Source organism: Larus michahellis, chromosome 3, assembly GCF_964199755.1.
Source record: "Larus michahellis chromosome 3, bLarMic1.1, whole genome shotgun sequence".
Lineage (NCBI taxonomy): Eukaryota > Metazoa > Chordata > Aves > Charadriiformes > Laridae > Larus > Larus michahellis.
In genome coordinates, this window is record NC_133898.1 from 29,635,508 (window position 1) to 29,660,552 (window position 25,045).

At 39.4% G+C, this 25,045-nt stretch overlaps 1 protein-coding gene across 17 annotated transcripts in view; it reads right to left on the bottom strand.

Annotated features, from left to right (window-relative positions):
- The window catches only part of RPS6KC1 (ribosomal protein S6 kinase C1), a 92,333-nt gene that overhangs the window by 13,967 nt on the left and 53,321 nt on the right, over positions 1-25,045 (bottom strand). For 14 of the 17 annotated variants that reach the window (XR_012586068.1, XR_012586067.1, XR_012586065.1 and 11 more), the window contains 4 exons: positions 17,376-17,423; positions 15,662-15,794; positions 4,793-6,370; positions 4,432-4,521 (listed from right to left, as the gene is read on the bottom strand). Coding sequence is in view for 10 of the 17 variants with exons in the window: in XM_074579466.1 (XP_074435567.1) it covers positions 4,432-4,521; positions 4,793-6,370; positions 15,662-15,794; positions 17,376-17,423 (1,849 nt within the window). In the remaining 7 variants the exon portion in view is untranslated. Of the gene's footprint in view, positions 1-2,205; positions 2,273-4,431; positions 4,522-4,792; positions 6,371-15,661; positions 15,795-17,375; positions 17,424-25,045 lie in introns of all 17 variants that reach the window. The other 3 variants (XM_074579459.1, XM_074579464.1, XR_012586071.1) reach the window with 2 other exon arrangements.

Consider the following 25,045-nt stretch of genomic DNA (forward strand, 5'->3'; position numbering starts at 1 on the left):
TACCAAGGCACATTAACTAAGAGATAAAGAGATACATTGCTGATACTATCAGCCACCAGGCAGGTGGATAATTCGAGGGGTTTTTTGTTAGTTTTTGTGGGGGGTTTTGAACAAATATGTGATAAGAGTTCTCAGGGGGCATGGAGAGCAAAGGGCTGTTTAAACAGAAGTGAATCATTCTCATCTGATCTGCTAATAACTTTGTATTCAGACATCAGCTGCTTAGCACACTTTAAAACATTCAGAAAACAAAATTACTATGAAGAGGAGGAAAGTTAAAGAAAAAAAACACATAAACCTCACATTAGTCACCTTAACCATATTAATGCAGCAGAAATTCTCAGTTACAAGTGTTTATTTTCCTCCTTAAAAGCAAATGGGTTATTCTTGGCCACCCCCCCCCCCCCCCAGTTTTACTTGAAGTGGTGTTGAGTTTATAGGGGATGATTTATAATCCATCATTTCCCTTGTGGGTTAGAGAAACAACATTTGACTTATCATAGGTGAACAGCAAAGATTTAGTTTGGCCATTAATCAAAGTATAGCACAGCCGCGACTTTTAAGCATCTGCGGATAGCTTTGTTGTTGCAGTAGTTGGTTCAGCGTGAACTTTTTTTTTTTATTGAGTAAAACTATGCAAGGGTAAAGAGAGTTATCCAGCTTTACCAACAGATTCAAGAGCACTATAACACACCACGACTCTGAGCTTGCGAGTACAATTCTTGATATGCAAATCATTACAAATAAACCGCATCATCCGTCTCCAGTTCTTATGCGAAGTTAGGCAAATTAGAGTCAGCAAGTGCAACAGCAAAATCCATTAATGGTACAATGCCACCTGCCGTCAATAGTGGAGAAGTGCCACTTCTTGCAACAGATTTAGCCCTGCTTTTAATTTATGCACGATATAAAATGACAATTGCTATTTCATACAAAATTAATTATATTGCTAGCAGGGAATGGCATGCAGCATTTTTAACTATCTCTTGCCTCATCTTTTTGACACTTCTTCATTTATAATGTTTGCATTTGTTCTATTATTTTATATATACGCTACACAATCTCTTTTCTACATACACAGTCACATTGCCTCTCCGCTTTTCGTAGGATAACAAGAGCTGAGCAAGTTCTCGCTATTCACCAAGGACCTGATCACTGTTTGTGTACCAATACTACCTTGCTTTGCTTTAATACAAGGTTACAACCTGGGGCACCGAAAGTCTCAAATACAAAATCCTAGATCTTGCAAGCAAGCTCCACGTAGTTGGACCTCTATTCTCCCCTGGGTCTGAAAAGATTCGATATTGATACCTTATTATCCCTAGTCCTTCCAGGAATTAGAGCCTGATATATAAATTGTAGAATCTAGACTCTTAATAAAAGCAACTTGAAATTTAAGTATGTCCTCAGGCACTTCACTACTAAGCACTTTATGACTTGTGCTGTAAATAAATAACACCTGAAACCTTATCAATTAAAAAGATAAAATTCTTTCAAATATATTTTTACGTTTCACATAACTCTGCAATACAATTTCCTACCTATTTTAAATTGAAGATACCTGTTTAAATTTCAACCTGCTTAAATTTCACATTCACATCCTCTCCTTTTTCTGCCTCCAAAATTTGCTCCTTAAAAATCAATGCAGAAAAAGAACTGCATCCCAAGACTCATCATCTGTTCTCAGTTTCCAACACCAGACCCTAAAAGAGAGCGTTTTGATAAAGACTTCTTCCTTTCCTTGCATATTTTTAATGAGTGCGTTTAAGTAACAAAATGTTGAAATCAAGTCACATGCAAGTTATCATATCAAAATCCTATTCTATCCCGAACTCTGATGAAAACACACACCAAGCTAAACACATGGAAACAAAATTTTACACGCCAAGTTTCACTGCATCCTTCAGTTATGAGAGAAAAGGAGAGGGAAGGCTGAGTAGCCAGAGGTAGGGCAACACAGCCCACAATACTGGAAACACCAGGAAAATTCAAAACAAGAGACTCACTTTGAGTCACTTTATGTAGTCACTGTGTTGTTTTATGGTGAGAAATCGTAAGACCTGATGAAGTTTTGTGAAGATAACTTGTTCACCTCTAGAAAACTGCAGCCTTTCCTTCAGCCAGAAACAAAAAGCAAGCTGTGACCAACGTTTACAAACAGTTTTAAAAAGCAACTTAAAAATAATAAAAAAAACCTGAACTTGCCAATTTCTCTTAGTGTATTGAACTGAAGCACAAGTATAATTTCAAAATCCTTATTCCAAGAAGCAGCCTGCGGAGCAATTAGATCATGATAAAGGAGAAACATGGGTTCCAGGGACATGGTACACTCCTTAAAATGAAAAGTGATCACCCAAATAAAGGGCTTGCTTTCCCTGTAACATTGGAGCCTTAAGAAAGCCCACCAACATGATTATTTTTTTAATACCGATCAAAAGTTCTAGAAAAAGATTTACCAGCAGCAGTAGCCCTAAGAAAGCTGCTCTGGACTCAGCTATACAGCGTTATTGAAGGTACAGGTATTAAACCATTGCTCAGAATTTGGAGCACTTGGCTCCAAAACATATTTTGTACTGCTAAGTTATACCAAGTATTACTCTCCTACGCAAACATTAGCATGAAATAGCTACACTAAAACAAGAGTACCCTTTGCAGAGATAACATTAACATCAAGAAATAGGGAAGGTAAGAATCATAGAGCAGTATCAATTCAGCCATCTTGCATTTATCTAATATTTGCATTTGCAAATCTTCATCTTGTAGCTCGCCAGCTACGGACACACAAAGCAAACTGCAGCTTGGGGCAGGGCACAGAGGGGAACTTAACCAGGAAAAGCCCGGATGGATACCACACCTGTGCTGTGAGGTGGAAATAATGATGGTGTGCAAAACTTTAGTCTTGCATTTGGGGACTTCTAAATATTGTTTCAACTGCTCCCTAAACACTTAATTACTGCAGGAGTTGGCTGGTTGGGGCTTAGGGGGCAAAAAAAAAAAAAAAAGCCTCTCTTTGGATCCTCATTAAAACACAGAAAAATTAAGCTTTGACTTTCACAGCTCATTAATGATGACAGGGTGTGAAAAGGCTGCACTTCCATCTTTGCTACTACTCAACTAGGGAGCGCTTTGTACAAGGCGGGGTTAGGGAGGCAGGAAAACACCTCTTTCTAACAGGACGTCACGCACGTTGCCAACCAGGACACATTTCTATTTAACAACTACAAGAATTGCTGGGATTCCCCAATTTTCTTGTTCTTGAATTAAAGTGGGGTGAGGGTAGAATGAAGGTGTTGTGTTTGTTTTGGTAGGTAAAAAGAATTATTTTCTGTATTTCCTGCCCTTTTGACTTGCACCCGGATAGAAAATATTTTATTTACTATTTATCTCAAGAGGCTGGCATTCAGATTTTTGTTGAGATCTTACCCCCTTTATTCACAGAGAGCAGTTCCTTACTGTATTTCAGTTGCGGGACTAAGTCACAGAATAAACACCTGATGCCAAACTAATTTCAGAACTTCCATTGCTGAAAATTCTTATTCTAAATCTTTTGAGCACGTTTGCAGACTCTGAGCTTGAGGATTACCTGCACACCAAGTTGCAATGCCCAGCCAGACCACGCGCTCAGCAGGAAGAGTATGTTGGCATTTCAAATTCAGAGTAAAAAAGGGGAACTGAAAATCTGAAGAGCCTCACGCTAGTCATTTCAACTCTAAAAGTAGTTTTTCTAAGCTAGCTATGAAATTTTTAAAATATGAAGTTATAAGTAAAACACATTATTTTTGGCAGTCACTACCATTTGACTACTATATTAGCAGAAAATAAATTGGAAAAAGGAAAAGAGGGAGGGCTCAGTTTCAAGCGCCATCCCTGATATAGAAACCCAAGAGATATTGATTTTATCACCCTCATGATTGATGAAAGCAGTTCTAAGAAAAGGGCTCTCTAAACTATTTCAAAGCCCACTGTAGCTCATCAAAAATGTCAGAGGCATCTCTGAGCCTATTAAGGTTGTATTTTTCAAACTGCTATGGTTTTTTTTCCTCCCATGTTCTTTGCATGCATAAGTTTTTTGTATTTTTAAGGCTCTTAGCGACATCTTTTCAGTCTGTGCTTTCCCTTATTTGCTCTTTTCAGTTATCAAGACGTACTCACACATAGCAAATAACCGCAAGAAAACAAAACATTCCTTAAATTTGCTTAAACAAGACATTAAATACAATTACACTTTATGGAAATGATCTAACAAACACCACCACAGTTCAACAATAAAGCAGTTATGAGCCCTCTAGCTTTTTAAGACATTCAGGAAAAAAGCAAAGAAAATTCAGATACTGCATGATCTCGAGCTCTACGCTACAGAGGCTCCGTGAGAAAATGAAAGCTGCTAATCTACTTTCCACCAAGTGAAACATTGTAGGTGATTGCTCTAACCTGGGGCACAGTACATTCTCTCTATGGCATCGTTGTCACAGGAATCTTCAACCTCCCTCCACCTGCTAAAATACGTTAGCTGAATGTGTCCTAAAAACAAAACGACAGGAGAAATCAAAACATTTTTCCCTTCCATTTTCTGCAGAAGTGAACTGTAATTACTCCTTTTGTAGCTAAAAACAGTATCATTAAGAATAATGGCATCATTAAGTACTAGAAGCTATTACTGGGGGTGAATTTGCTGCACTGATAATGAAGCTCTAGACAGGAAATGAAGATACTAATTACAAGATAAAACGCCTACTCAGTTAATTGGAAGCAACAGCGAATAAAAAGAAATGCATTTGCAAAAGTTCCTGACCTCTATCATTCAATAAGATGTTGTTTGGGTTCAAATCGCGGCACACAATTCCTTCTCTATGTAAAGCATCAAGGGCTACGACCATTTCAGCTGCCCATCTTTGAATGCAATCCTCTGGGATATAAAACCTGGAGGTTATCGCTAATCTTTCGTCGAGGTCCTGAAAAATTTGATGTATTTCCTTGCTACTTGCTACTGCTATTTTGTCTTCCCTCTTTGGTGCTGTCTTTTTACTTTCAGCTGCTGGTAACAAAGCCGGGTCTGTTTCCCCTTTCCCAAAGTCTCCAGTTTGATCGGAAAACAGCAACACTGCTTCATTTCTTAACATGTCTCCATCCAAGCTAGTATCTTGAGCACCTGAGAGCGGGTTGGAAACAAATAAACTTTCTTCTTTGCTTGTCACGTTTAAGGAGCAGGCTCCAAGCCCTTGAAACAGAGCCCCGTCTTCTGAACTACCTACCTCTTGATCAGATGTAAAGAGGGTCCCAAGAGCTCCCTGAGTGACACCACTTTGTCCGTTTGCTTCCTTGCGGGAAGGATTACCCACTTCTGGTGCCACATGATTTGTCTCTTGATCAAGTGCTTTGCATGGCTCTGCAGAATTATTTAATTGCAAGACATCAGGTGTTTCTAATAACTTTACTTCCAACGTGTCCCTATCAGTTTTTGTAAACTTTGTCGGCCTTGACACTGCTGCCTCTTCTGTTTCATCAGACATACCGGGTAAGTTTATTAGGAGATCAGGCCTTCCTTCATCAACGCTATTTACATCATCAAAAGCAGCATCCTTAAAGGAGATAACTGGCACAGAGTCATTTGAACCCCTGCTTACAGTGTCATGAGCTTTCACACCCATTTTGCTCTCTAGGGCATCCAAGCTTCTGTCATGATCTGGGACAGAAAACAACGGCTTCAAAGGTTCCGATTTCAGGTTATATAATTTTTCTCCAAAATCAAGCCCCAGGAGCTCACTAGTGCTATCTTTGCTGTCTATCCTGAAGAGTTCCATGGGGCTGTTCTTTGACTTAGTTAATGAGTCCAATATCCTAGTAGGGCTAGCTATTTCTGACTCAACATCATCAATGAAAAGCTTTCTTTCCTGAGATGTAATCTGAGAGGTGAAGCTATCACTGCCAACGACACTGCCTTTCTGTAAGCAACTTCTCTCTTTGGTATTTAGACCTTCGCTCTCTAGTTTAACCACCGGTTCCTCATTTAGAGAGCCAGAATCAATTTTTTCTTGCCCGTATTCATTGCATAAGGTTAAATAACTAGTAGTGCACTCTTCTTCTGAGCTGGATCCCGAGTCCATCCACTTTGAACTCTCCTGGCCATCTTCCTGGTTGCTGCTGTCATCCTGAGAGCTTGGCGTTAGGCTGCTCTTCAGTGGGACCACCTTCAGCATGCTCTCCCCATAGCTTTCTCTGGAATCAGTGCTGCTACCCATTTCTTTAGGACTAGGTGTTGGCTGCTCCAGGTATATTTTAGTTGAACTGGATGTTCTGGGTTCAGGAATTTCAAAGCTCTCTTCAGGACTTCTGTTTAAGAACTTACTGACATAAGACCACAGTTTTCCTCCTGCAAGAAAAGAAGGGGGGGGATCTCTTAGTTTCACTCAAAACAGAATCTATTTCATTATGAAACAGGAAAATACCCTTATTGTCACAGTACACTATATCCTTAATGCCCACAAAGCAAGTTGGATCCGCTACCTCAGGAGGAAATAATTACAGGGACCACAACTTGCTTTTCAAGCAGATTTGTATTAATATATAAATATTTAAAGAGCTGCATCTGAGATTAAGCTTCTTTTTTTTTTTTTTTTTTTTTTTAAAACTTCAGTAAAGTCTCATTTCAGAGTCTGTCTCAAGTTCCATGGTGGTGACTACTCTCCATCTGCTGTCTCAAAAGAAAGTAAAAACTAGGGAAGATCAAATGGTCCAGTGCCTATCACCACTTCTGCCTGTACTGAATACTTCTGTACCATAGCTCCCAGCTCATAAGCAACATTAGGGGAGATGGACTAAAAACTAATTAGCAAGTTCAGTAAGGGGAAGGGAATTACCGCATATTAGCAGGATATTTTAAGGATCTGTTTCTCTCATTGAAGAAGTGGGTTTTGTTAGCTAGGTGTGGATGTATTTCTTCCTTTAACTTTAGAATTCAAAAATTTTTTTACGCCTTGCTGCATTACACAAGCATTTATCAATACTCTAAGTTACACTGGCAAACCAGCTCCTTCACATTAAAGACTCAAAGAAAGTTACAGCTCCAAAAGTAATAGTTACATTTTAAAAAAAATACCAAATAAAACTCTATGTTTCCAAATATTGTACATAACAAAAAAGTTTACAGACTGCAAAACATAATTTGCACAAAATAAATCAAGAAGTTGCTGCATCTCTTGGTCAGGCCAAAGAATTTAGCTTAAAGCTAAAAAGTCACCTTTGATAACTTATGGAAAAATACAAAGTCAAGATATTTCAATTTAAAAGATTGTACAGAAATTCTGGAAAATGCAGGGGTTCTAAGAAAATCTTTGTAGAAGAAAAAAGTATCCAGCCCACTGGGCATCTGCAAAGTTTTTTATTTGTTTTCTCTCTCCTTTTTTTTTTTTTTTTATTTATTTGGATAAAACAGATTTTTTTGTTTTTCCAAAATACAGTCTTTAATAGTTATTTTTAAACACTCTCCAAATCAGGCAAAATTCCTTTAAAAAGTACAATAAAAGAAGAAAGTATTTTTCATTTCCTAGGAACAAGTCTTCTATATTCCCAGGTATTTCAAAAATAACTTATCAAAGGCAGAAAAACCTTGATACTTTAAAAATGAATTTGAATAATATAACGTGGAGTTTTCTTGCCCTCCATCTCCCTGGCTAAGACAAGATTTGTTTTTGAAGGGGGGGGGAAATCTCACTGGTTGCGGTAAAACTAAGTGTATTAAAAATATTAAGAGGGAATTCTAACAGCTTGAGTCCAGTGGTAAAAATGACAATTTAAATCTATTAATCCACATGGTTTCTGACATAAGCTACAAAGGGACTTAGTAGGCCAGAATGACCCTTGCCACCTTCTAGAAGATGACGAGAAAAGATGCCAGGTAAACAGAGAGGAGCAAATGGAAGTAATGCTCGTAGAGAATGGAACAAGAACTGCTATACTGACCACTGCATTGCATAAGCACTTTAGATACTTACCCAAAGACACACTTAAAATACACACTTAAAATACCTACAAGCCTGCTGTGCCACCGCAGCAAGACACGGCTCGTGAGTCCCTCCCAGGAGAGCAGCAACCCTCAGCCCAGCCAAGGAGACTGCCTCCCCAGGCAGAGACTGGCTCTGAGCTTGCCTGGACACACAGGACAGCCTGGACACCGAGGGCCCTGGTCCTGCCAGAAGCGCCTGACGAGCAGGACCTTGCCTCCGTGAGAAGCAGTGAGTCCATTCAGACCCTAAAGATGAAGCTACTTTCCTTGAATAAGACGCGTCACACAGCAGTTCAGCAGGGCCAGGCAGAGCCAGGGCACTGCCATGCTTTCTGAGCCCTGCAGCCTACTTAGGACTTCGGAATTACTGGTTTTAAACTAATTTGGTAAAAAATAAGAGTTGTTCAACCCATAATCGCCAGTAATTCTTTTTCTAACATTACATTCTTACATTCATTCATGCTTTCGCTATGGAATGACAGGGAGAGAAAACAACAGGAAAGCAAATGAGAAAGAGAGGAAGAACATACGCTTTTTTATACATGTGTGAAAGACTTTCTCCTCTTTCCCACACTTTCATCCATGACAAAAGAAGCAACACAAAAGTTTAGATTTACTCCAAGATTCTGATGGAACAATTTTTTATAACAATTAATTTTCTTTAAAATTTCAATTAGATTAAGTAAACAGTGCTTGCAAAATAACTTTGCCCAGTTTATTAACTAGGCATGGAATTATTCGGGGTCATTTAATACCAAACAATAAAATCTCATTTGACAACCACGCCCCTGCTGCATTTAATAAAACACAAAGTGTCCCCATCCCACCTGCATTGTATTAATTAGTACAAGCAAATGCTAAATATTTCCATCTTCATATTACTAGTGTTTATTACTTGCACTTCACAAATTTCTTACGAAAACGCAAATCTCGGGTTTCAAAGGGTGTTCACAGAACATGACCCACGAAGACCCACATTACACGTTTGCTTTGGACAGTGCCTGGCACAACAGCCCCTCTGCCTCCAGGCACGGCTTTAATGCAAATATCAGCACCATCAGTCCTTCCTCAGATCCAAGTAGCAAGAAAAGGTCTTTCTAATGGAGGCCTGAGTTGAACTTTGACCCAGGGGCACAGAAAGCTCAAAATCTTATTTCTGTGATCTATTGTCACGGTTTTTCCCTGTGTCATTACTGGATACCAGGTGTGCTTTTACGTGTGACACCTGAACAGCTCTCACTGACCTAAATGTTTCGTACCCCTATGTTTAGGTAAGAAAAGGCTGGGCTGCCCGGCAGAATGAAAAGTGCAAGAATTATCCTCGCACAACTTCGCTTTTCACCTGTAGACAGGTCAAGCTGCTCTCAGGACAACTCCCGACTTCCCCTCCCTCCACCTCACTTCATGCAGAATTTCATGCAGCCTCCACTAGATTTTGGCCCCTACTCGAAGTCTAAGTGTAGCCTAAGAAAGGAGACCCAAGAAGGATGAAGGAAGGAAAAGAGACATGTTGACATCAATCCTTCATAACTCCACAGAAAAATCACTGAAAGAGTCAAGAGGTTCAGGCTACGTTTTTAAAAATGTTCAATTTCAAAAGCTTCCAGCAAAACTAAAAATTTGCAGAAGACAAAGAAAAAAAAATAAATCTCTTTATCCTTACAGTATTCAGGAATTCACCATTGTCCACCTGTGAAAACAGACAGAACTGCAACAATGACTCATTTTCTACTTATAAATGTATTACTTTACCTTTTTAAAAAAGAAGTTGCTCATTAATAATTGCTTGGACCTAGAAATCACAGCGGAAATGACTACTTACTGCAACACCAATTTAGAGTTAAAATGCAAGTAAATACGAAATAAAAATTTTATTATGTCCAAATATGTTTACATACAAATATTTCAAGACTGGCCTCCTGGTCAAGTGGAAATACGTAAATAAATGCTATTCAATAATTGTGTTCTATAGTGAAAAACAACAATTTTATTCCTTTCTGAAAATGTCCAATCCAGGGTCAAACAAGAGTGATATTTATATCTGGGTATATAATTATGCCTTTATGAATGACATACTAATAATCTTTCCCCCTCTCCCCATGTGTTGTGTAAGATCAAGAAAACCCATTAGCAAGCCATGCTAATACAGTATCAGGAATCTATAAAAACTAAAATTACAGAAATCAACCCAAACAAGGAAGCTTCAGTCATTGTCAAATAGTCTAACATACTAAATAACTATAACAGCTACCGGTTTAAGCTAAAGTTTATTAGTGTTTAATACAATTTCAGAAGTACAGTATTAATAAAACCAATTATTAAGATTATTTTCTTCGACCATGAACTGACTCTACAACCAATCTAGCTCGCTCTTTCTGGTTTTATTAGCACATGAAAATCACCAAGCTCTACATTACTTTGCAGTAATTCAATGTAAAATTACTTATTAGAATTGCCTTACTTAACCACATTTCCAGCACTCTGGAGGCTATACCTCTGCTTCAAGAGGCAGAATCTAAAAAGTTAGTGTCCAAAATAATCAACAGGAAATTTCAGCATAAAGCGACCAAGTGATGAAGCTGCCTAGGAATCTTGTTAGTTCCATAATATTTGTATATTCTTTCAAATATTTCTGCAGTTTTTTGATGTTCTGCAGGAACAACAAAGAGAAGAAGATACAGGGACTATATAGTACATATAGTACTATACAGGGGCCTACAGGAAGGATAGGGAGGGACTCTTTATCAGGGATTGTAATGATAGGACACAGGGCAATGGTTTCAAACTGAAAGAGGGTAGATTTAGATTGGATATCAGGAAGATATTTGTCACTATGAGGGTGGAGAGACACTGGAACAGGTTGCCCAGGAAAGCTGTGGCTGCCCCATCCCTGGAAGTGTTCAAGGCCAGGCTGGATGGGGCTTTGAGCAGCCTGGTCTGGTGGGAGGTGTCCCTGCCCATGGCAGGGGGGTTGGACTAGATGGTCTTTAACGTCCCTTCCAACCCAAACCATTCTGTGATTCTGTGATATAATGGGATAAAATGAAACCTAACAGATCAGCAAATTTAGTCTCCTAAACACGTTTTTGTTCTAGCTGACAAGAAAAATTCATGACCTGTTGGATTTTTCCTCACCTGGTGCTCAGACACTTACCATTTCAGCTTCACATCCTGAAAGACTGGCTGACGAAGGAGGCACATTCCAAAATAAATCAATGGCTTTTGCTAGCTTCCCATGAGTTTACTCTGAAGGATGATATACTCCAATTCCTGCAGAACTGGAATGCAGCTAAGAATGCAGTAATCACTGTGCTTAAGAAATCCCCAAAAAAGTTAAAGTGAACAATCCAGGCTTCCAAATAATTGTGGATCGGATAGAGAAGAAAAACAGAGTACTGAAAGACATCTGCCTGAATTATTCACCAAAACCGGGTGCAACTCTCTACATCACTGCATAAGAATTTGTTTATGGCCACAAGTACCAATCATAAGTCATGCACCTCGTGCAAATTAACATTCTTCCTTGCTGGAAAACGAACAACCTTATGGTTTTCTTAGAATCACTGTTCTCCTTTTCAATAAAGGTATGTCTACTGGTAAACTTCATCATGTTAATATACAATGACTACATAAAATTATGCTTGTAGAGTTTCTAGGCCAAAAGGGAACCCAGACATGTAGGCACTACCATGATATAACAATAACATTTCACTGCATCCCAATGGCTGCCCCAGTAGGGTTGCAGCGTACACATGAATTGGAAGCTAATCTCCAGCCTAATCTCTAACATGACAGTAGTTACAAACACCAGTCTTACATGCACGGCTGCTTCCACGGCTGCTGGTGAATCTCTGCTACAAAGTTTGCTAGTTTAGGCAAAGCTCCCACTTCCCGATGCAGTTTGAGCAAAAGCTATTCTTTCAAAGCAGCCTCCTGAAAAAGTCACTTGCCAAGGACCATATCACCTTTCCTGCATTTTCCGATTGCTGTCAAATATTTACAGCTAGTACTTATCTCCTTTCCTAATGACAAATCCCCAGCTTTGCAAGCCAGAAAGCTACCGTGTTGTTGTCTATCAATTCCTGCGTGCAGCAAGCCTCTTCAGCATGAAGTTTCTTGAGTGCTCTCCAGATTGATAGGAACTCCAGCTTGTTTGTGCTTAAAGAGATTTGACAGCTTCTAACAGCCACTTAAACTTTGATGTCCCATGGAAGCCCCCCAGCCTATTTTTGAAGCATCTGTTTCTAAAATTTCTGGAGTTAGTAGTGCCAAGAAGAAGCGAGGCCTTATTAACATCGGATTGGCTCTCTATCACACTAGAATTTGCCAAGTGCTTTCCAACAAAGCTACAAGATAACTTTATGGACTTCTGTGCTTCTGAGACACCCTTGAAGCCTCCAACTGTGGCCATGAGAAAAGCCTGTAAGAGAACCCAAGACCTCACTCACTGATTCTGAGCATGTAAGGGGCATCCTGATTTACAAAAAGAAAAGAAAGAAAAGAAAGAAGTCTTCCTCCTAAGCAAAAGTCTGTGGTCAAGCTTGCAGAATTCCATACGAACCCAACAGTGCTGCACTTAATAATACAGTCAAATTTTACTACAAACAGGAAATAGTAAGATGCTTAGCAAATACATACTGTCTGTACATAAAATTAAAACCTCCTCTGAATTTGCTATAATTCAAGCCATTGCCCACTTAGATTAATATTTTACCCTTGAACTTCACGATGGTGTTAAGAGCATTCATAAAGTTATGGAATAAAATTTCAGAGACTATCACTTAAAAAGTACTGTCCTAGAAATTTTTATCCTTTCCCAAAATGAAGTACAAGCACCTTCTCTATTTATATTTGGTCTGAGATGGACAAAATTTTAAGATAGCTTTATCTGTAGGGATTCCTGATATTACCATCCTTGTAATTTAAAGGGTAAGTGCTACTAACATAAGACTGATGTGATAAAGCCCATCATCAGTGGGGCGAGCAAGACTAGTCCCTGCATATATAGTACAGCATAACTTCAGCACTATTTTTATTCTTGTTTTATTCATGTAGAGATAGAAAATGAAGGCTTTCTCCTGAATCACTTTCCAGAACCAGTCTCCTGGGACAGGGGGAGGTGCACAGGCCATGCAGTTCTAGGTACAACACAAAATTATTGCCCCCGTTCGGGATTTGGGATCAGGCCCTACACCTGCAATATGCTTTTTACATGCATTCTTGGGCAATTTACTCATCATTTTGTACCCCAACTATCCCTCTTTAGAACAGAATATATCACGCCTTTTTCTCTCCCTTTGCCTGTTCTGAGCCCAGACAGTAAGTTCATGAAAGCAAGGGACTATCCTTAAAGAAATTAACCTTGTTAATTCCCTGATAATCAGGGAAAAGTCCTTATAGCACATCATCATTTTTGAATGCTTTGCAAACAAGGATAGAGGTGAATCCATTTCCAAACTGCACGCTGCTTTAACAGAAAATTAGGGAAAAACCCTATGCAGTTTATAACTTATACCCACAAGTGTCCAAGTCAAGTGAATCCATGTATGATGTATAACCAAAGACAGCCCTCACCCACATTGAAATCCCCTCTGGTCCTCACAGCTCTCCCCTTCCTCCCCAGCACAGCCTGCCAGTCCTCCATCCTCTCTGCAATGCTCACAGTTCTTCGCACGCCCCCTACCTCCCGCTCCCCTTCAGAGCTCTCCCCATAGAAAGCACTCATACCTCCTCTCCCATCTCCACCGAAAAGTAACCCATCTCACTCCCATGTCTCCTGCTTGCACAGCTTTCACCCACAGCTGGGAGAAAGGCAACATGAGCTGTGGCTGCCTCCAAGTACGTGTTTGCTGCACGGCCAGCCAAAATGAGGATGCCTGACAGACACCACCTCCGCTGTTGGCAGATCAAACAAGTGGCATGGGGTGCTGCACGAGGCTGTGTGTTGCACAAACCTGATTTAGAAGGCACTTAGTAAATTAAAAATTCTCCTCCCATAGAACTCAAAACACGTAAAAATGTTACAGCCAATGTTGGTAAGAGCAAGACATTCAGGCCAAGCACATTTCACTGGATTTGTGACCACGTCAAAGACAGATGACCAGGAGAGAGTTATTCTTTTATAAGGACAACACCCCATCCACCCCAAATATTAAGCTGAGGTTTCTGTTCTTAAATGAAAGAGCTCTGATCATGCAATGTCTCCTCTTGTGATTCTTCTCACTGTTGTGCCAATAAAATTATCACTTCCAGGAGACTGATTATCAACTGGTCACATTAAGCCTTCCTCAAAATTTTTGTTCTCTCCATCTGACCGCTACTACCCCCAAATTCCACTAATACTTCCCCCAGTTTTCCATTTGTTTTGAGCAGAAATGTTCTTCATGAAGAGAAAAACTGTAGGTATTCAGGAGTATTAGGAACAGGTTTTAAAAATTATTATTTTATCCTGCCTCTAATCCTTTGATTATGCCAGCCTTAAGGGCAGTTGGTATCTGACAAGGGTTGGTTTTTAGCTTGTTTGGGTTGGTTTTTTTAAAATATTGTTTCTCCAAACAAAATGTACCAGCTTATGTGGAGATTACAGTTCAGGCGAGAGTCTCCAAGTTATTCTGCTGAATTACAGAGACCTCAAGAAAAGAAGCATTGTACAGTGCAGCACTGTAAACCCTCAAGATCACCATCAGGCAGCACTGTAATGTGAGGCCTTTCTTCCTGCCTCACTGCTCATGGCAAAATTAAGTCACACATACCAGAAACAGTCATTCATGTTGTAAAGTTAACTTTAATTGGCCTCGTGTGACAAATTGTTCATGAAAGAGCCAAAATCTAAGTTATTAGGAAAAAAAGAAATAATATTCAATGTAATAAAATTATCTTCTCTACCAGTTAGCTTAGTTCCTTCACATCATCCATTCTGACTGAATTATTAACATTTCCTAAAAAGAGAACTATTAGCAATCCCAAAATTTATATTCTGCAGTCATTCTAAACAAATATGGGTAATTACATTTAGGGAATATTTAAATCCAGGTGTTAGACAAAAAAAATCAAAATGTAATTATTTTGTGCCACCTGTTCCCTGTACATTTAACAGGAATTTTACAAATAGTTTGAAGGCACAACTCTGTGGTTCTGCTTTGAACTCCTGTGTGATACCACTAGCTATTTTCTTAAAAATCCAGATGAGAATAACTATGCGATATTAACCAACAGGCAAATGTTCATGTTTTTTAGCAGCGAGTTATTAAATTCCTGTGTGGATACTTGTCATTTTAACTATAAGACGCTAAAAAGATTTACTAGCCAAAGACTTTATCTCTGAGAGATGGCTGTAAATACTGCAAATAGTTGTTGCAGTCAAAGCACTCATTCTCCTGTAGAAAATAAACAGTTGGAAGCTTTCGATATTGCTACAATTCAAGTAACCGATCAGGATTTGAGGCCATTTGAAACAGGAATCAGATCCACCGCAGAACAAGGGGGAAAAAGGGGGAGGGACAGAGGATTGGAGTGGGGTGTCTTACATGACACGTCTTAGGCACACTAGAAATATTTTAATTAGATGTATAGGAGATTAATTTGACAATGAAACATACCGTTGATTAAAACTTAAACCTTTTGAGTCTTTTCAGCAATATACTTAAACAAGAGACAAACCTTCTGCATGCTGCAACACGAGAAAGACAGACTCCTCGGAGATGATGTACTTGTGCAGACACACCATGTTGGGCACACAGCGGGGGATGATGGTCGTTCTGCTCCTGCTGTACTCACTACTTTTCCTTAGACCCTGACAGAGAACAAAAAGGTCAGTTGTACCCTCAGTTGCCTTTGGAGCCTGCTGTGCTCTGTGTTTATCAACCAAACTAATCTATCCGAGTTACTCTGGGCTTCAGAGAAACCACTCATCTGCTGCTCTATGCCCCTCGGTCCCCCGAGGCTGTGCTGATGGCATCTGGCGCATTTCCAGAGAACAGAAGATGGCACAAAGCTGCCATTAAAATCAATTACATGGGTCAATGTTTTTATTAGAATCTCTCTCAAACTAAGTCATCAGGATGACACTCAGTTATTTCCCTGTGACCTTTTTTTAAAATTTTATTTTTGTGTGTGACCAAAAGACACTATTAAAAAAATTCAATTCAAGTTCTAAAGACAAAAGAATGCCTCAGCCTTACAGGTAATCCTCACATTTCCATTGTACTTTACTAAAGACAACAACCCCCGCAACAAAAAGGAAAGGAAAGGATTAGTCTCCTTGAGAGGTAATGATTTTTGGGAGGTAGCGCAGAGATGAAGTTGCCAGAAGTGAAAAAATTGATGTGGGAGGGAGAAAGGGAGAGGAGAGAGAAAGAGAAAAAAAAATTATGTCAATAGTGTGACCTATTACAATATTGATAAACATAAGCAGTTAAATGGGAAATTCAATGTTACCCTATCTGCCAGTAGATAAAGTGAGGTTCTAATATACAATATCCACAAATAAACCTGTCTGAGGAATGAACAGGTTTTCTGTACCCTGCACATACTTCAAACAAACAATTTCAAAGGCCAGATGCACAAAGTTAAGGCAGGGTTGTAAGCCAAACCTGAAGCGAAGTTTCAAATTGTTAATAAGTAATTAGAGCTCCATGTTTAGGACACAGTTTTTCAGCCCTTCCTCACATCAGCAGTAGAATTCACGTCAAGGGGAGCCTGAAATAATGGCCACAATAACAATACTCGTACTAAACTAATTCTCATCATCACAGATGCTCCAAGCATATTGAGATCTTGATCTGAGCACTTTCTGAAACACAAGAGAATAATGTGAAAAACTTTCTCCTGACCAATTAACTATTCATTAATTCAATCGTTTAGTGACTTTACAGTCAGTTTTCACAGCCTGCTGATGTAAAACACAGGAAAACAATTTTAGAGAAGACCAATCGTCCATTTCATCCCTAATCCACTTTGGCCAATATCATATTCTTGAGCTAAGAGAAGACCAAACACAAAGTGTTGCAGATGCACTTGGGCTAAGGAGAATTTTCACCTTCACCAGCAGCCTGCACGTGTCCTGAGCCACCAGGGCTTCACAGATGTTTTAAGCAGCACATCGAAACTGTGATTCTTTACCAAAGCCTGCTAAGGTGTCGGCCTCAACTGAGTAAACCAGCACATCTGAGCACTAGAGAAGTTACAGAGAAAGGAAGGGAAAGCAACTGAACACCAATGAAAAGAATTCCAATGCACTTAATAGGCATATATGTATTAACATAACAATATATCACAGAGGTAACTCTATACATTAGATGCAAATCGATCTTTGTGTGGTGATGTAATTTAGGAGGCCAAACTGTTTAGAGAAGTAATAAAAGACTTCACTCACCTTCAGTATAAAAGTCTGCTGTGTTCTAGTGTCCATTACAAGCAAAACCTAAGCAAAAAGTATTCAGAGAATTATTTAAGATTCATATGAATAAGTTAAGAAAACATGGTTCTTAAATCTAACATTGAATATTCTTACAAAGGAAGTGATATAAGTAATAATTAAAAAAAATAAAAGCCCTGCAGTATACATTTGATAACCAGTCTTTTTTTCGGAAAGAAATATGATTGAGGATATAGAGCCCTAGAGAACTTCCAGAGTGTCACCTGATTCCCAGTCAGTTAAATTAAAGAACGAACCCCAACTTGGTAACAGAAATAACCAGTACTTTATAATTAGAGCAATAATCTAGCAGAACCCAAGTTATAGAAATGCAATGGTAGCAACACAATGAAGCACAAAAAGTAACCTTCACATAGCATTACCTTCCTGCCACACTTCACTTAAATCCTCACTGTAGCTACCTTCCTAGTCCAATACTTTTCCCCCATCAGGCTTCCTATACATCAAACATGTTGCCTACCAATGGCTTACCAGAGGAGGTTTTGTGTTTTGGTTTTTTTTTTTTCTGTGTGGCTCAATAGCTTCTTTCCAAGCAGCTAAGCTAAAAACTGGCCACACACATGCTCAGGCCACAAAAAACTGTTTTATCAACCGTATAGTCACTGCTGTCTCATTCTTCCATTGCTGTTTTTGTTTTGCAACACTCATAAGCCACAAGAGAAATGACTGCAAGGAAGTCCCTTTGTGCTACTGTAAACTAGTATTAAGGTAACAGCAACCAAAAAAAGAGGATTTATTTAGGGAGAAAAGAGCGGATGGGTTTGCTGCAGAGAGAACACCTACAGCTGCAGAGAGCATCTGTTAGGAGTGCATCACCTCTACTGAAAACACTTTAAACACAACACAGCAATGAGAGGAGTACTAAATAATGTCTTCCCTCTTAGTAAGCTCCATTTATTTATATGTTGAAAACAAACCAAACAAAAATATCTATGTCTATACATATATCAGAAACTGCATCTTTAGGGAGCTGGAACCCTCCGCATCTCCATCTTCAAATCACCCTGCTCAGGAGTTAATTGTTTTCAAACTCCCAGAACTTGTGTTTGTTGTATGTACTTGTACATACAAGAGGTACTTGAAAAGCACCAGCTGCAAGACCACCACACAAGCAGCACAAGCACAACCCTCCTCTAGGAACAAGAGTGTGCACCCACTGTTTATTTACAATAGACATAGTAAATTTCCAGTATAAACATTCACACACAGTTATCCCAAAATATTTAGGCTGCAAAATCAAACCGCTAAAGAGCTGAAAATGCCAGCACTGGGGTTCCCAAACTGAGTTCAACAGACAGGATGCAGCAACGCCAAGTCAACAGACACGACGCAGCAAAGACTAAGTCAGCTTGCATCAAAAGAGACTTCTTGCAGGAGGAATGACGTGTCAGGAGCAATGTGGTGTTAGATTCAATCAGGTGACAGGAGAAGGACAACACAGCACACAGTCTCCCTTATCTCCCTGCTGCGTGGGGCAGCGATGCAGTCATGCCCCGCTATCTCTTAAAGGGTGAAGTCTACCCCAGGTTGACATGCTGACTTCCCCCACACCAAGGGGACTGCAGAAACTGCTGTCCCGTGCAGTTTCAGAGGGTGCAACGGGCCCAGGAGGGGAGGTCTCCGGGCAGGGTTGCGCTGGCTCCCCCCAAACAGCAGCTCCAGCTAAGCAACCTTGGCTCTTTGGGATCGCCACATTCAAAACACTGCCCTCCGCCTCTCCCCATCGCATCCCGAGCATCTCAAGCAAAAGGAGGAGAATTGGGAGTCTTTTCTAATCATTCTTCTCTCACCAAATTTCATCAGAAGAAAAATGACAGACAACCTCTCCATCTCAAAGACCTCCTCTTTTACTTTGCTAGGGTTGCACCCAATTTTAAAAGTTGTTCTGTATCTTCTGGCAAAACAAGTATCAAGTGAAGTTGGTGCTACTGAGATTTTTTGACAAAGGAATGACACGCAGTTTCCATGTCAAGGGCACCATAGGGAAAGGCAAATGTCCCCAGGCCACCGAGTTTGCCAAACAATTTTTCAGGCCTTTTACGTGGGGCTTCCAAAGCTACCTGGGAAACCAGCTGAATAAAACTGTAAAACTCGTTTTTTTATTCTTGATTAACCAAAGGGCATAAAATTAAAATTAAAAAACAAACAAACAACAAAGAAAACCAAGGGAACAAGAGAAAAATAAAAGCCACTTTAAAAGAGGTACCAAAAGACGGACAGATAAAAATGTTTTGGAAACAATTATGTGTTTACAGTCACTTTCCTTCTTCTTGTCCCAAGTTTGTTCGTAACTAGACACTGTTCACATTGAGGCAACAAATACAAGAACATATGTGATTTTTTTTTTTTAAATGTGCCCTTTGACTGTCAATATCTCCCAAACAGGTGTTGGCTAAATGATTATAAATTGGCCTCTGGATACACCTCTTCAACTGAGCCGTACAGGACTGGCGATAATATAATTAGGCCTAAAAACATCAGGCTGGTGAATGCTTTCCATCTGTTTGGCAATAATGTTTAGTTAACAATAGTCTTTAAAAGAAGCACCTTCAACTTCAGTTCTTAAAGTTATTTATAGGGCCATTCTTAACACACCAGCACTCTTGCTAACAAGAGCTTTAGCCACTTGGAAATTATTAGCCATACGGCTGTATATGAAAAGGAATGGCAGCATTTAACATCTGTATCTCTCCAGATTTACAAGCATCAACCTCATTTAAAGTCATTTCTTAATGAACAGCTCCGTGGTCTGTATTAATATTATAGTTGCATGCACAAAGATCATAAGGAGCCAAACATTTTTTTAATACCAACAGTAGGCCAATCAGTAATGAAGCTGTCAGCATAAAGGACAGAATAATAGCTTCTTTAACCCTCAAACAGGATTTGTTCATTTGTAGAGTAGAAGACACCAATTTAAAAACTGCTCATGGGTTTGCTCACCTTTATAAAGACAAAAATCTAATTTGGTACTAATTTGATACAATTGTCTTTCCAATAAAAGGCTCCTAAAGCCATCTTTTATTCCATGATAAAACAACTGCTATAACTAAAACTGTCATGAAATAATTACCTTTGATAGCATACCTTATTGCACAAATACAATTAATGTATTCCTCCCTTTCATTTTTCACACTTGCTTATCAGCACTGTATTAGCATATGGTGTAACAGAACAGATTACTGAGCCCTCACCCTATAAGATGACATATAGAATGACTACCACTAACAGGAATAAAGCAGACAACGGGTCCCTTTAGGGCTAGCTTCAGCTGTTGCTATATTACAACATCAAAACGAAAGCAGCAGCTACAGTTTTATAACTGTAATAGCAACCAATAACATTTGTGTGCCTTTGAGGTTAACTACCTAGATGGACTAACCAGTCTTACTAACCAGCTTCTTTCTTCTTCCTTCCCATCAAGCATCATACCTTCCCCCAGTGATGATCAACTACACCTCCACTTCATTTCAGAGAAAATTATTTCTTTCCTGATTCAATACCGACCTTTCCGCAAGGCTGTTTACTTTGCGAGGGACTCCAAGAAGCCCAGGAAGATCCATAAAAGTAACTTCAAAAGGTCACCTAGTGATGCTCTGTTTGGCCCTGGCAGACTATTTACATGCCCCCTCCCCAAGACAAAAATCTGCTTCAAGGGAAGGTAGCCTGCACATGTATTACAAAAAGCTGGTTTAACCAGATTCACCCAAATAATTAAAGGACTACATGAATGAATAAATCACCGTCAGAAAACTGACATTTCAGGAAGGGATAAGACCAGGAAAGAGACTGTCACAAGTATATTTGCTTGACTTTTTATCACACATCCAGAGCAAAGTGAGCAGCTCTTGGATGCGATACCAAGCTGCTGCAGAAGTGCGTAATAGTAAGTCTGTCATTGACACAAATGTCAACTTATTCTCATCTCATGCTTTATAGCCAATTTCTGGATAGTAGTGCTACCCCAGCAAGCCTTTCCTGTTTGCATTCCTTCACACTTCTCCCCAGTTGCAAAAGGCAGTGCTTGCAAGTTCTTCAATAATGCTTTTTCTAAGATTTCTTTTTGAAATGCCAAGTGACAAGCTTCCACCTTATTGGCACAATGGGACAAAACAGGATTCCATATAGTATTCCCTGATGCATAACTCTGTCCTTCTCAAAGCAGACCACACAGAAATGCTCGTGTTAGACGGGGCTGTTCCTCGCCTGCATAAACTGATGGAACCTGTTTCACTGATGATGACGACTACCATGTAACTTGTAATATCTAATACCTTCTAACAATGAGCTGTCGGCTGTAACATTCAGCATCCTTTCTCAGAGGGGAGGGAGAAAAATGCACAGCAGGGCATTCCTGGGCACTGAGCAACTAGACTGTGACACAAAAGGAGACAAGGCAAAATCCTATTTGTATTACTAATGTACGGAGTCAAGGTCTACGTATCATGCTGGCTTTTGCAGCACTGTTGCCTACTCTTTCTTTCCCTGTTTTTCTGCATTGATGACAACCTCAACGTGACCAAAAACAATGACAGACAAATAGCAATTGCCACAAATAAATATATAATGCAAATAAGCAGCACAGACATCCCTATTTCGTACAAGCACTGGGCTCCCAGGCACATCACAAAACACAAGTGAACACAGCAGCGTTGCATGGCAGCATCTCAGCGAAGTGGCAGATAGCAATAACCCTCCGTGATGCCAAATAGGATTTTCTACTTGTGATTTTTTTTTTTTCCCTAAGTCAAGGGTTAATTCTGATGCTGACAGCAGCTACTTAAAAAAATTAGCTTCTTAGATTTGATTTACAGTGTATCCAACAGCTTAGTGGAAAATAAATTAAATTCAATTCAATATAGTAGGTACAATTAATTGGAGAAAAATAAAATAAAACCTTCCTGGTAAATAACCATAGCCTAGCTTTAAGAAAACAGTTAATTTTAGGATCCTTTAAATGCACAGAAATTAGCAAATGTTTCAGTATGCTAATTTTTTTTAATTAAAAGATATTTCTGCAGTAAAAGCTCTTTCATATGCACTACTGATTCTTCATCAAACGTTAAGTTTCCAACTTAACACCAGTATAGCCGGTGGCAGCCTGAAGGTTTACCATCTGCTGCCACCCAAAGTCACGGTGGCCACCTTCAGAACATATGCATCAAAGCCCTGAGATAAGAGACTGAAGGAATACTGCAGAAGTCAGCATAAGGGGAATCACAAACCCAGAGGCAGGCAACAGGCAAGTCACCAGGAAAAAAGAACGTGGTGAACCATTAGTCACCCTACCGAGCAGCCAACCAAGGTCGCGGGGGACAACACTGGAAGAACTAAGGACTGCTCTAAATGCACTGCTCTCCTGCGGGTGGCTTTAACATAAATGCAGTCCTCTATCACACTGCAGATGTTTGCTTCCCCAGTCCCCCTTTCTTTTCTGGGATTTTTTTCCTCCCTTCCTTCCCCCCCATTATCTAATATTGATTTTTTTTTTCCCCAGACTCCACACCTTCAGGCTGTGGCACAGGACATACTTATGCTTTTTAGTTACTTGAGCAGGTTTTTAACACTGATCAAAATAAACACCTCAAAACATATTTGCTTACAAAAACGTGGCTTTAAGTTCACTAACATGGGTTGAAAAATAGCTTGTGCCAGATCAAAGAAAACGGAATAGGACCTCTTACTGCAGTACCAGATACCTGAAGGGTTTTGAAGACACACAAGAGCTAAGGGATTACTTTAAAACCAGCTCCATTTTTTTATTAAATTGCCATTCTACACTGCAAACACATCATGTAATAATGTCACCAGTGGGCCATCTACTAATTCTGGTCCTTATCTCCTAAACAAATGGAATCTTACCATAGGATAGATTCTCTAGCACAAGTCCTACAAACTTCAAAGATACATCAGATGATCACCTAGGATTTTAATCCTTGGATTTACCTCACCAGTTGGAAAATCCCGTTACAGGTAGTGACAGATAACCAGAAAGGAGAGAAGTTGGTCACCTGATCCTAGCACAAGTGCTTGGGATGGCAAGAAAACCTTAGCAGGGGCTGGTGCACAGCTGGGTGCCGCACTCAGGCCACGGCTGCAGTGATGAGGCAGAAGCAGGAGTGCAATTCTCCCCCAGCTCTCCTCAGCTGTGCCGGCTGTCAAGGCTACCAGGATTAAAAGATCTACTTAACACAGATTTATTCTTGTCACTTTTCAGATTACACCACCCGGACTCTCGCTCGTCTCCCTCTGTCGTTATAAAAAGAGATTACATTTGGCTAATATGTATGAAAAACGTGATTATTGCTTATCCTGGTACCTGTGCAATATGAATTATCTTCAGTTTGCAATTATTCCTCCTTTCAAACCATTATTCTAAGGAACTTATGGCTCGTATATTCTATGACTTGCAATAATAGTGTACTTAAAAGACAAATGGTGCAGCTCTACATAATGCAAATGCTAAAAAAGCAGCATATATTCAAATTCCAATTTTTAAATACTTTTACTTGGTCAGTAACAGAGAGGAAAGTCCACTTTCTTAGAGCAAACTAAAAACTGGCCAATAAATGACAAATGGTGAAACATTAACCTAGAAAATATATCTGGCAGGTTATACTAGAGAACACAATTTACAATACGAAATGCCACCAGGCATCGCAGAGAAATTGCCTGGGACCAGTTATGTGCTAAACAACTTAAATAATACGTAGGAAGACAAGCTTAATTGTAGTTTGAAAGAAAGTATCTCTATAAAATTATTTCTTTCTGGGGGCCAGAAGATACATAATAGTTCAGCCTGTACTGGAATATTCAATAATTTAATTTCTATTTTACAAAGGGAAGGGTAAAATCTGCATTACTTGACTCAATCTTAGGACTGTTTTATGTCAGATGTAACAAAACATTCACTAAAGTCAAAAGAAATTTTAGTGAGACAAATAAGAAAGAAGCTAGAGAGAGACAAAGGGTTATAACAACAAAACACTCAGAAATGTTCAGACCGGTATAAATGGATAAATCGAAAGACTTCAGGAAAACAAGTGGCAGGTGTCTGAGGGCAGGGAAGAAGGAACAGAACTATTTCTAGCTGGGAGAGAGACTGGGTTTTAAAGTTGAACAAGCTTTGTTGCTTGTGGCTTGAAACCTGACTGTAGCTTAGGAATAATCCTGCAGCAGTAGGGAAAGGAAGGTAGCAAGCCAAGAAATCAGTTTTGACAAAAACTCCATAGTGGATTTGATTTTGTAGGACTTGGCAAGTCACTTAGGAAACTAAAGGGTTATCAAAACTTGAAACAAGCTCTTAAAAGTTTCTTTACTTGTATTAATAGTTACTATTATTGCTCAATTTCAGATTTTTAACCATTTTTGCAACTGCTATTTTTCATTATGCCATGTTCGGATGAGGAAAACTTGCTAGTCAGTTGAATTCATTACAACGTGTTCAGCCAGTTTCTCGAAGCATTGCAATGAAACAAGAATGAATGTCTGAACTCAATGGTGCTGTTTATTACAGCTCCCTTTTCCCCACACCTCTTATGTACACCCAGCTACTCATTCAAATCCATAAGATGATCTGAAGATGCTTGGCAGTGTGCACCTGAGAG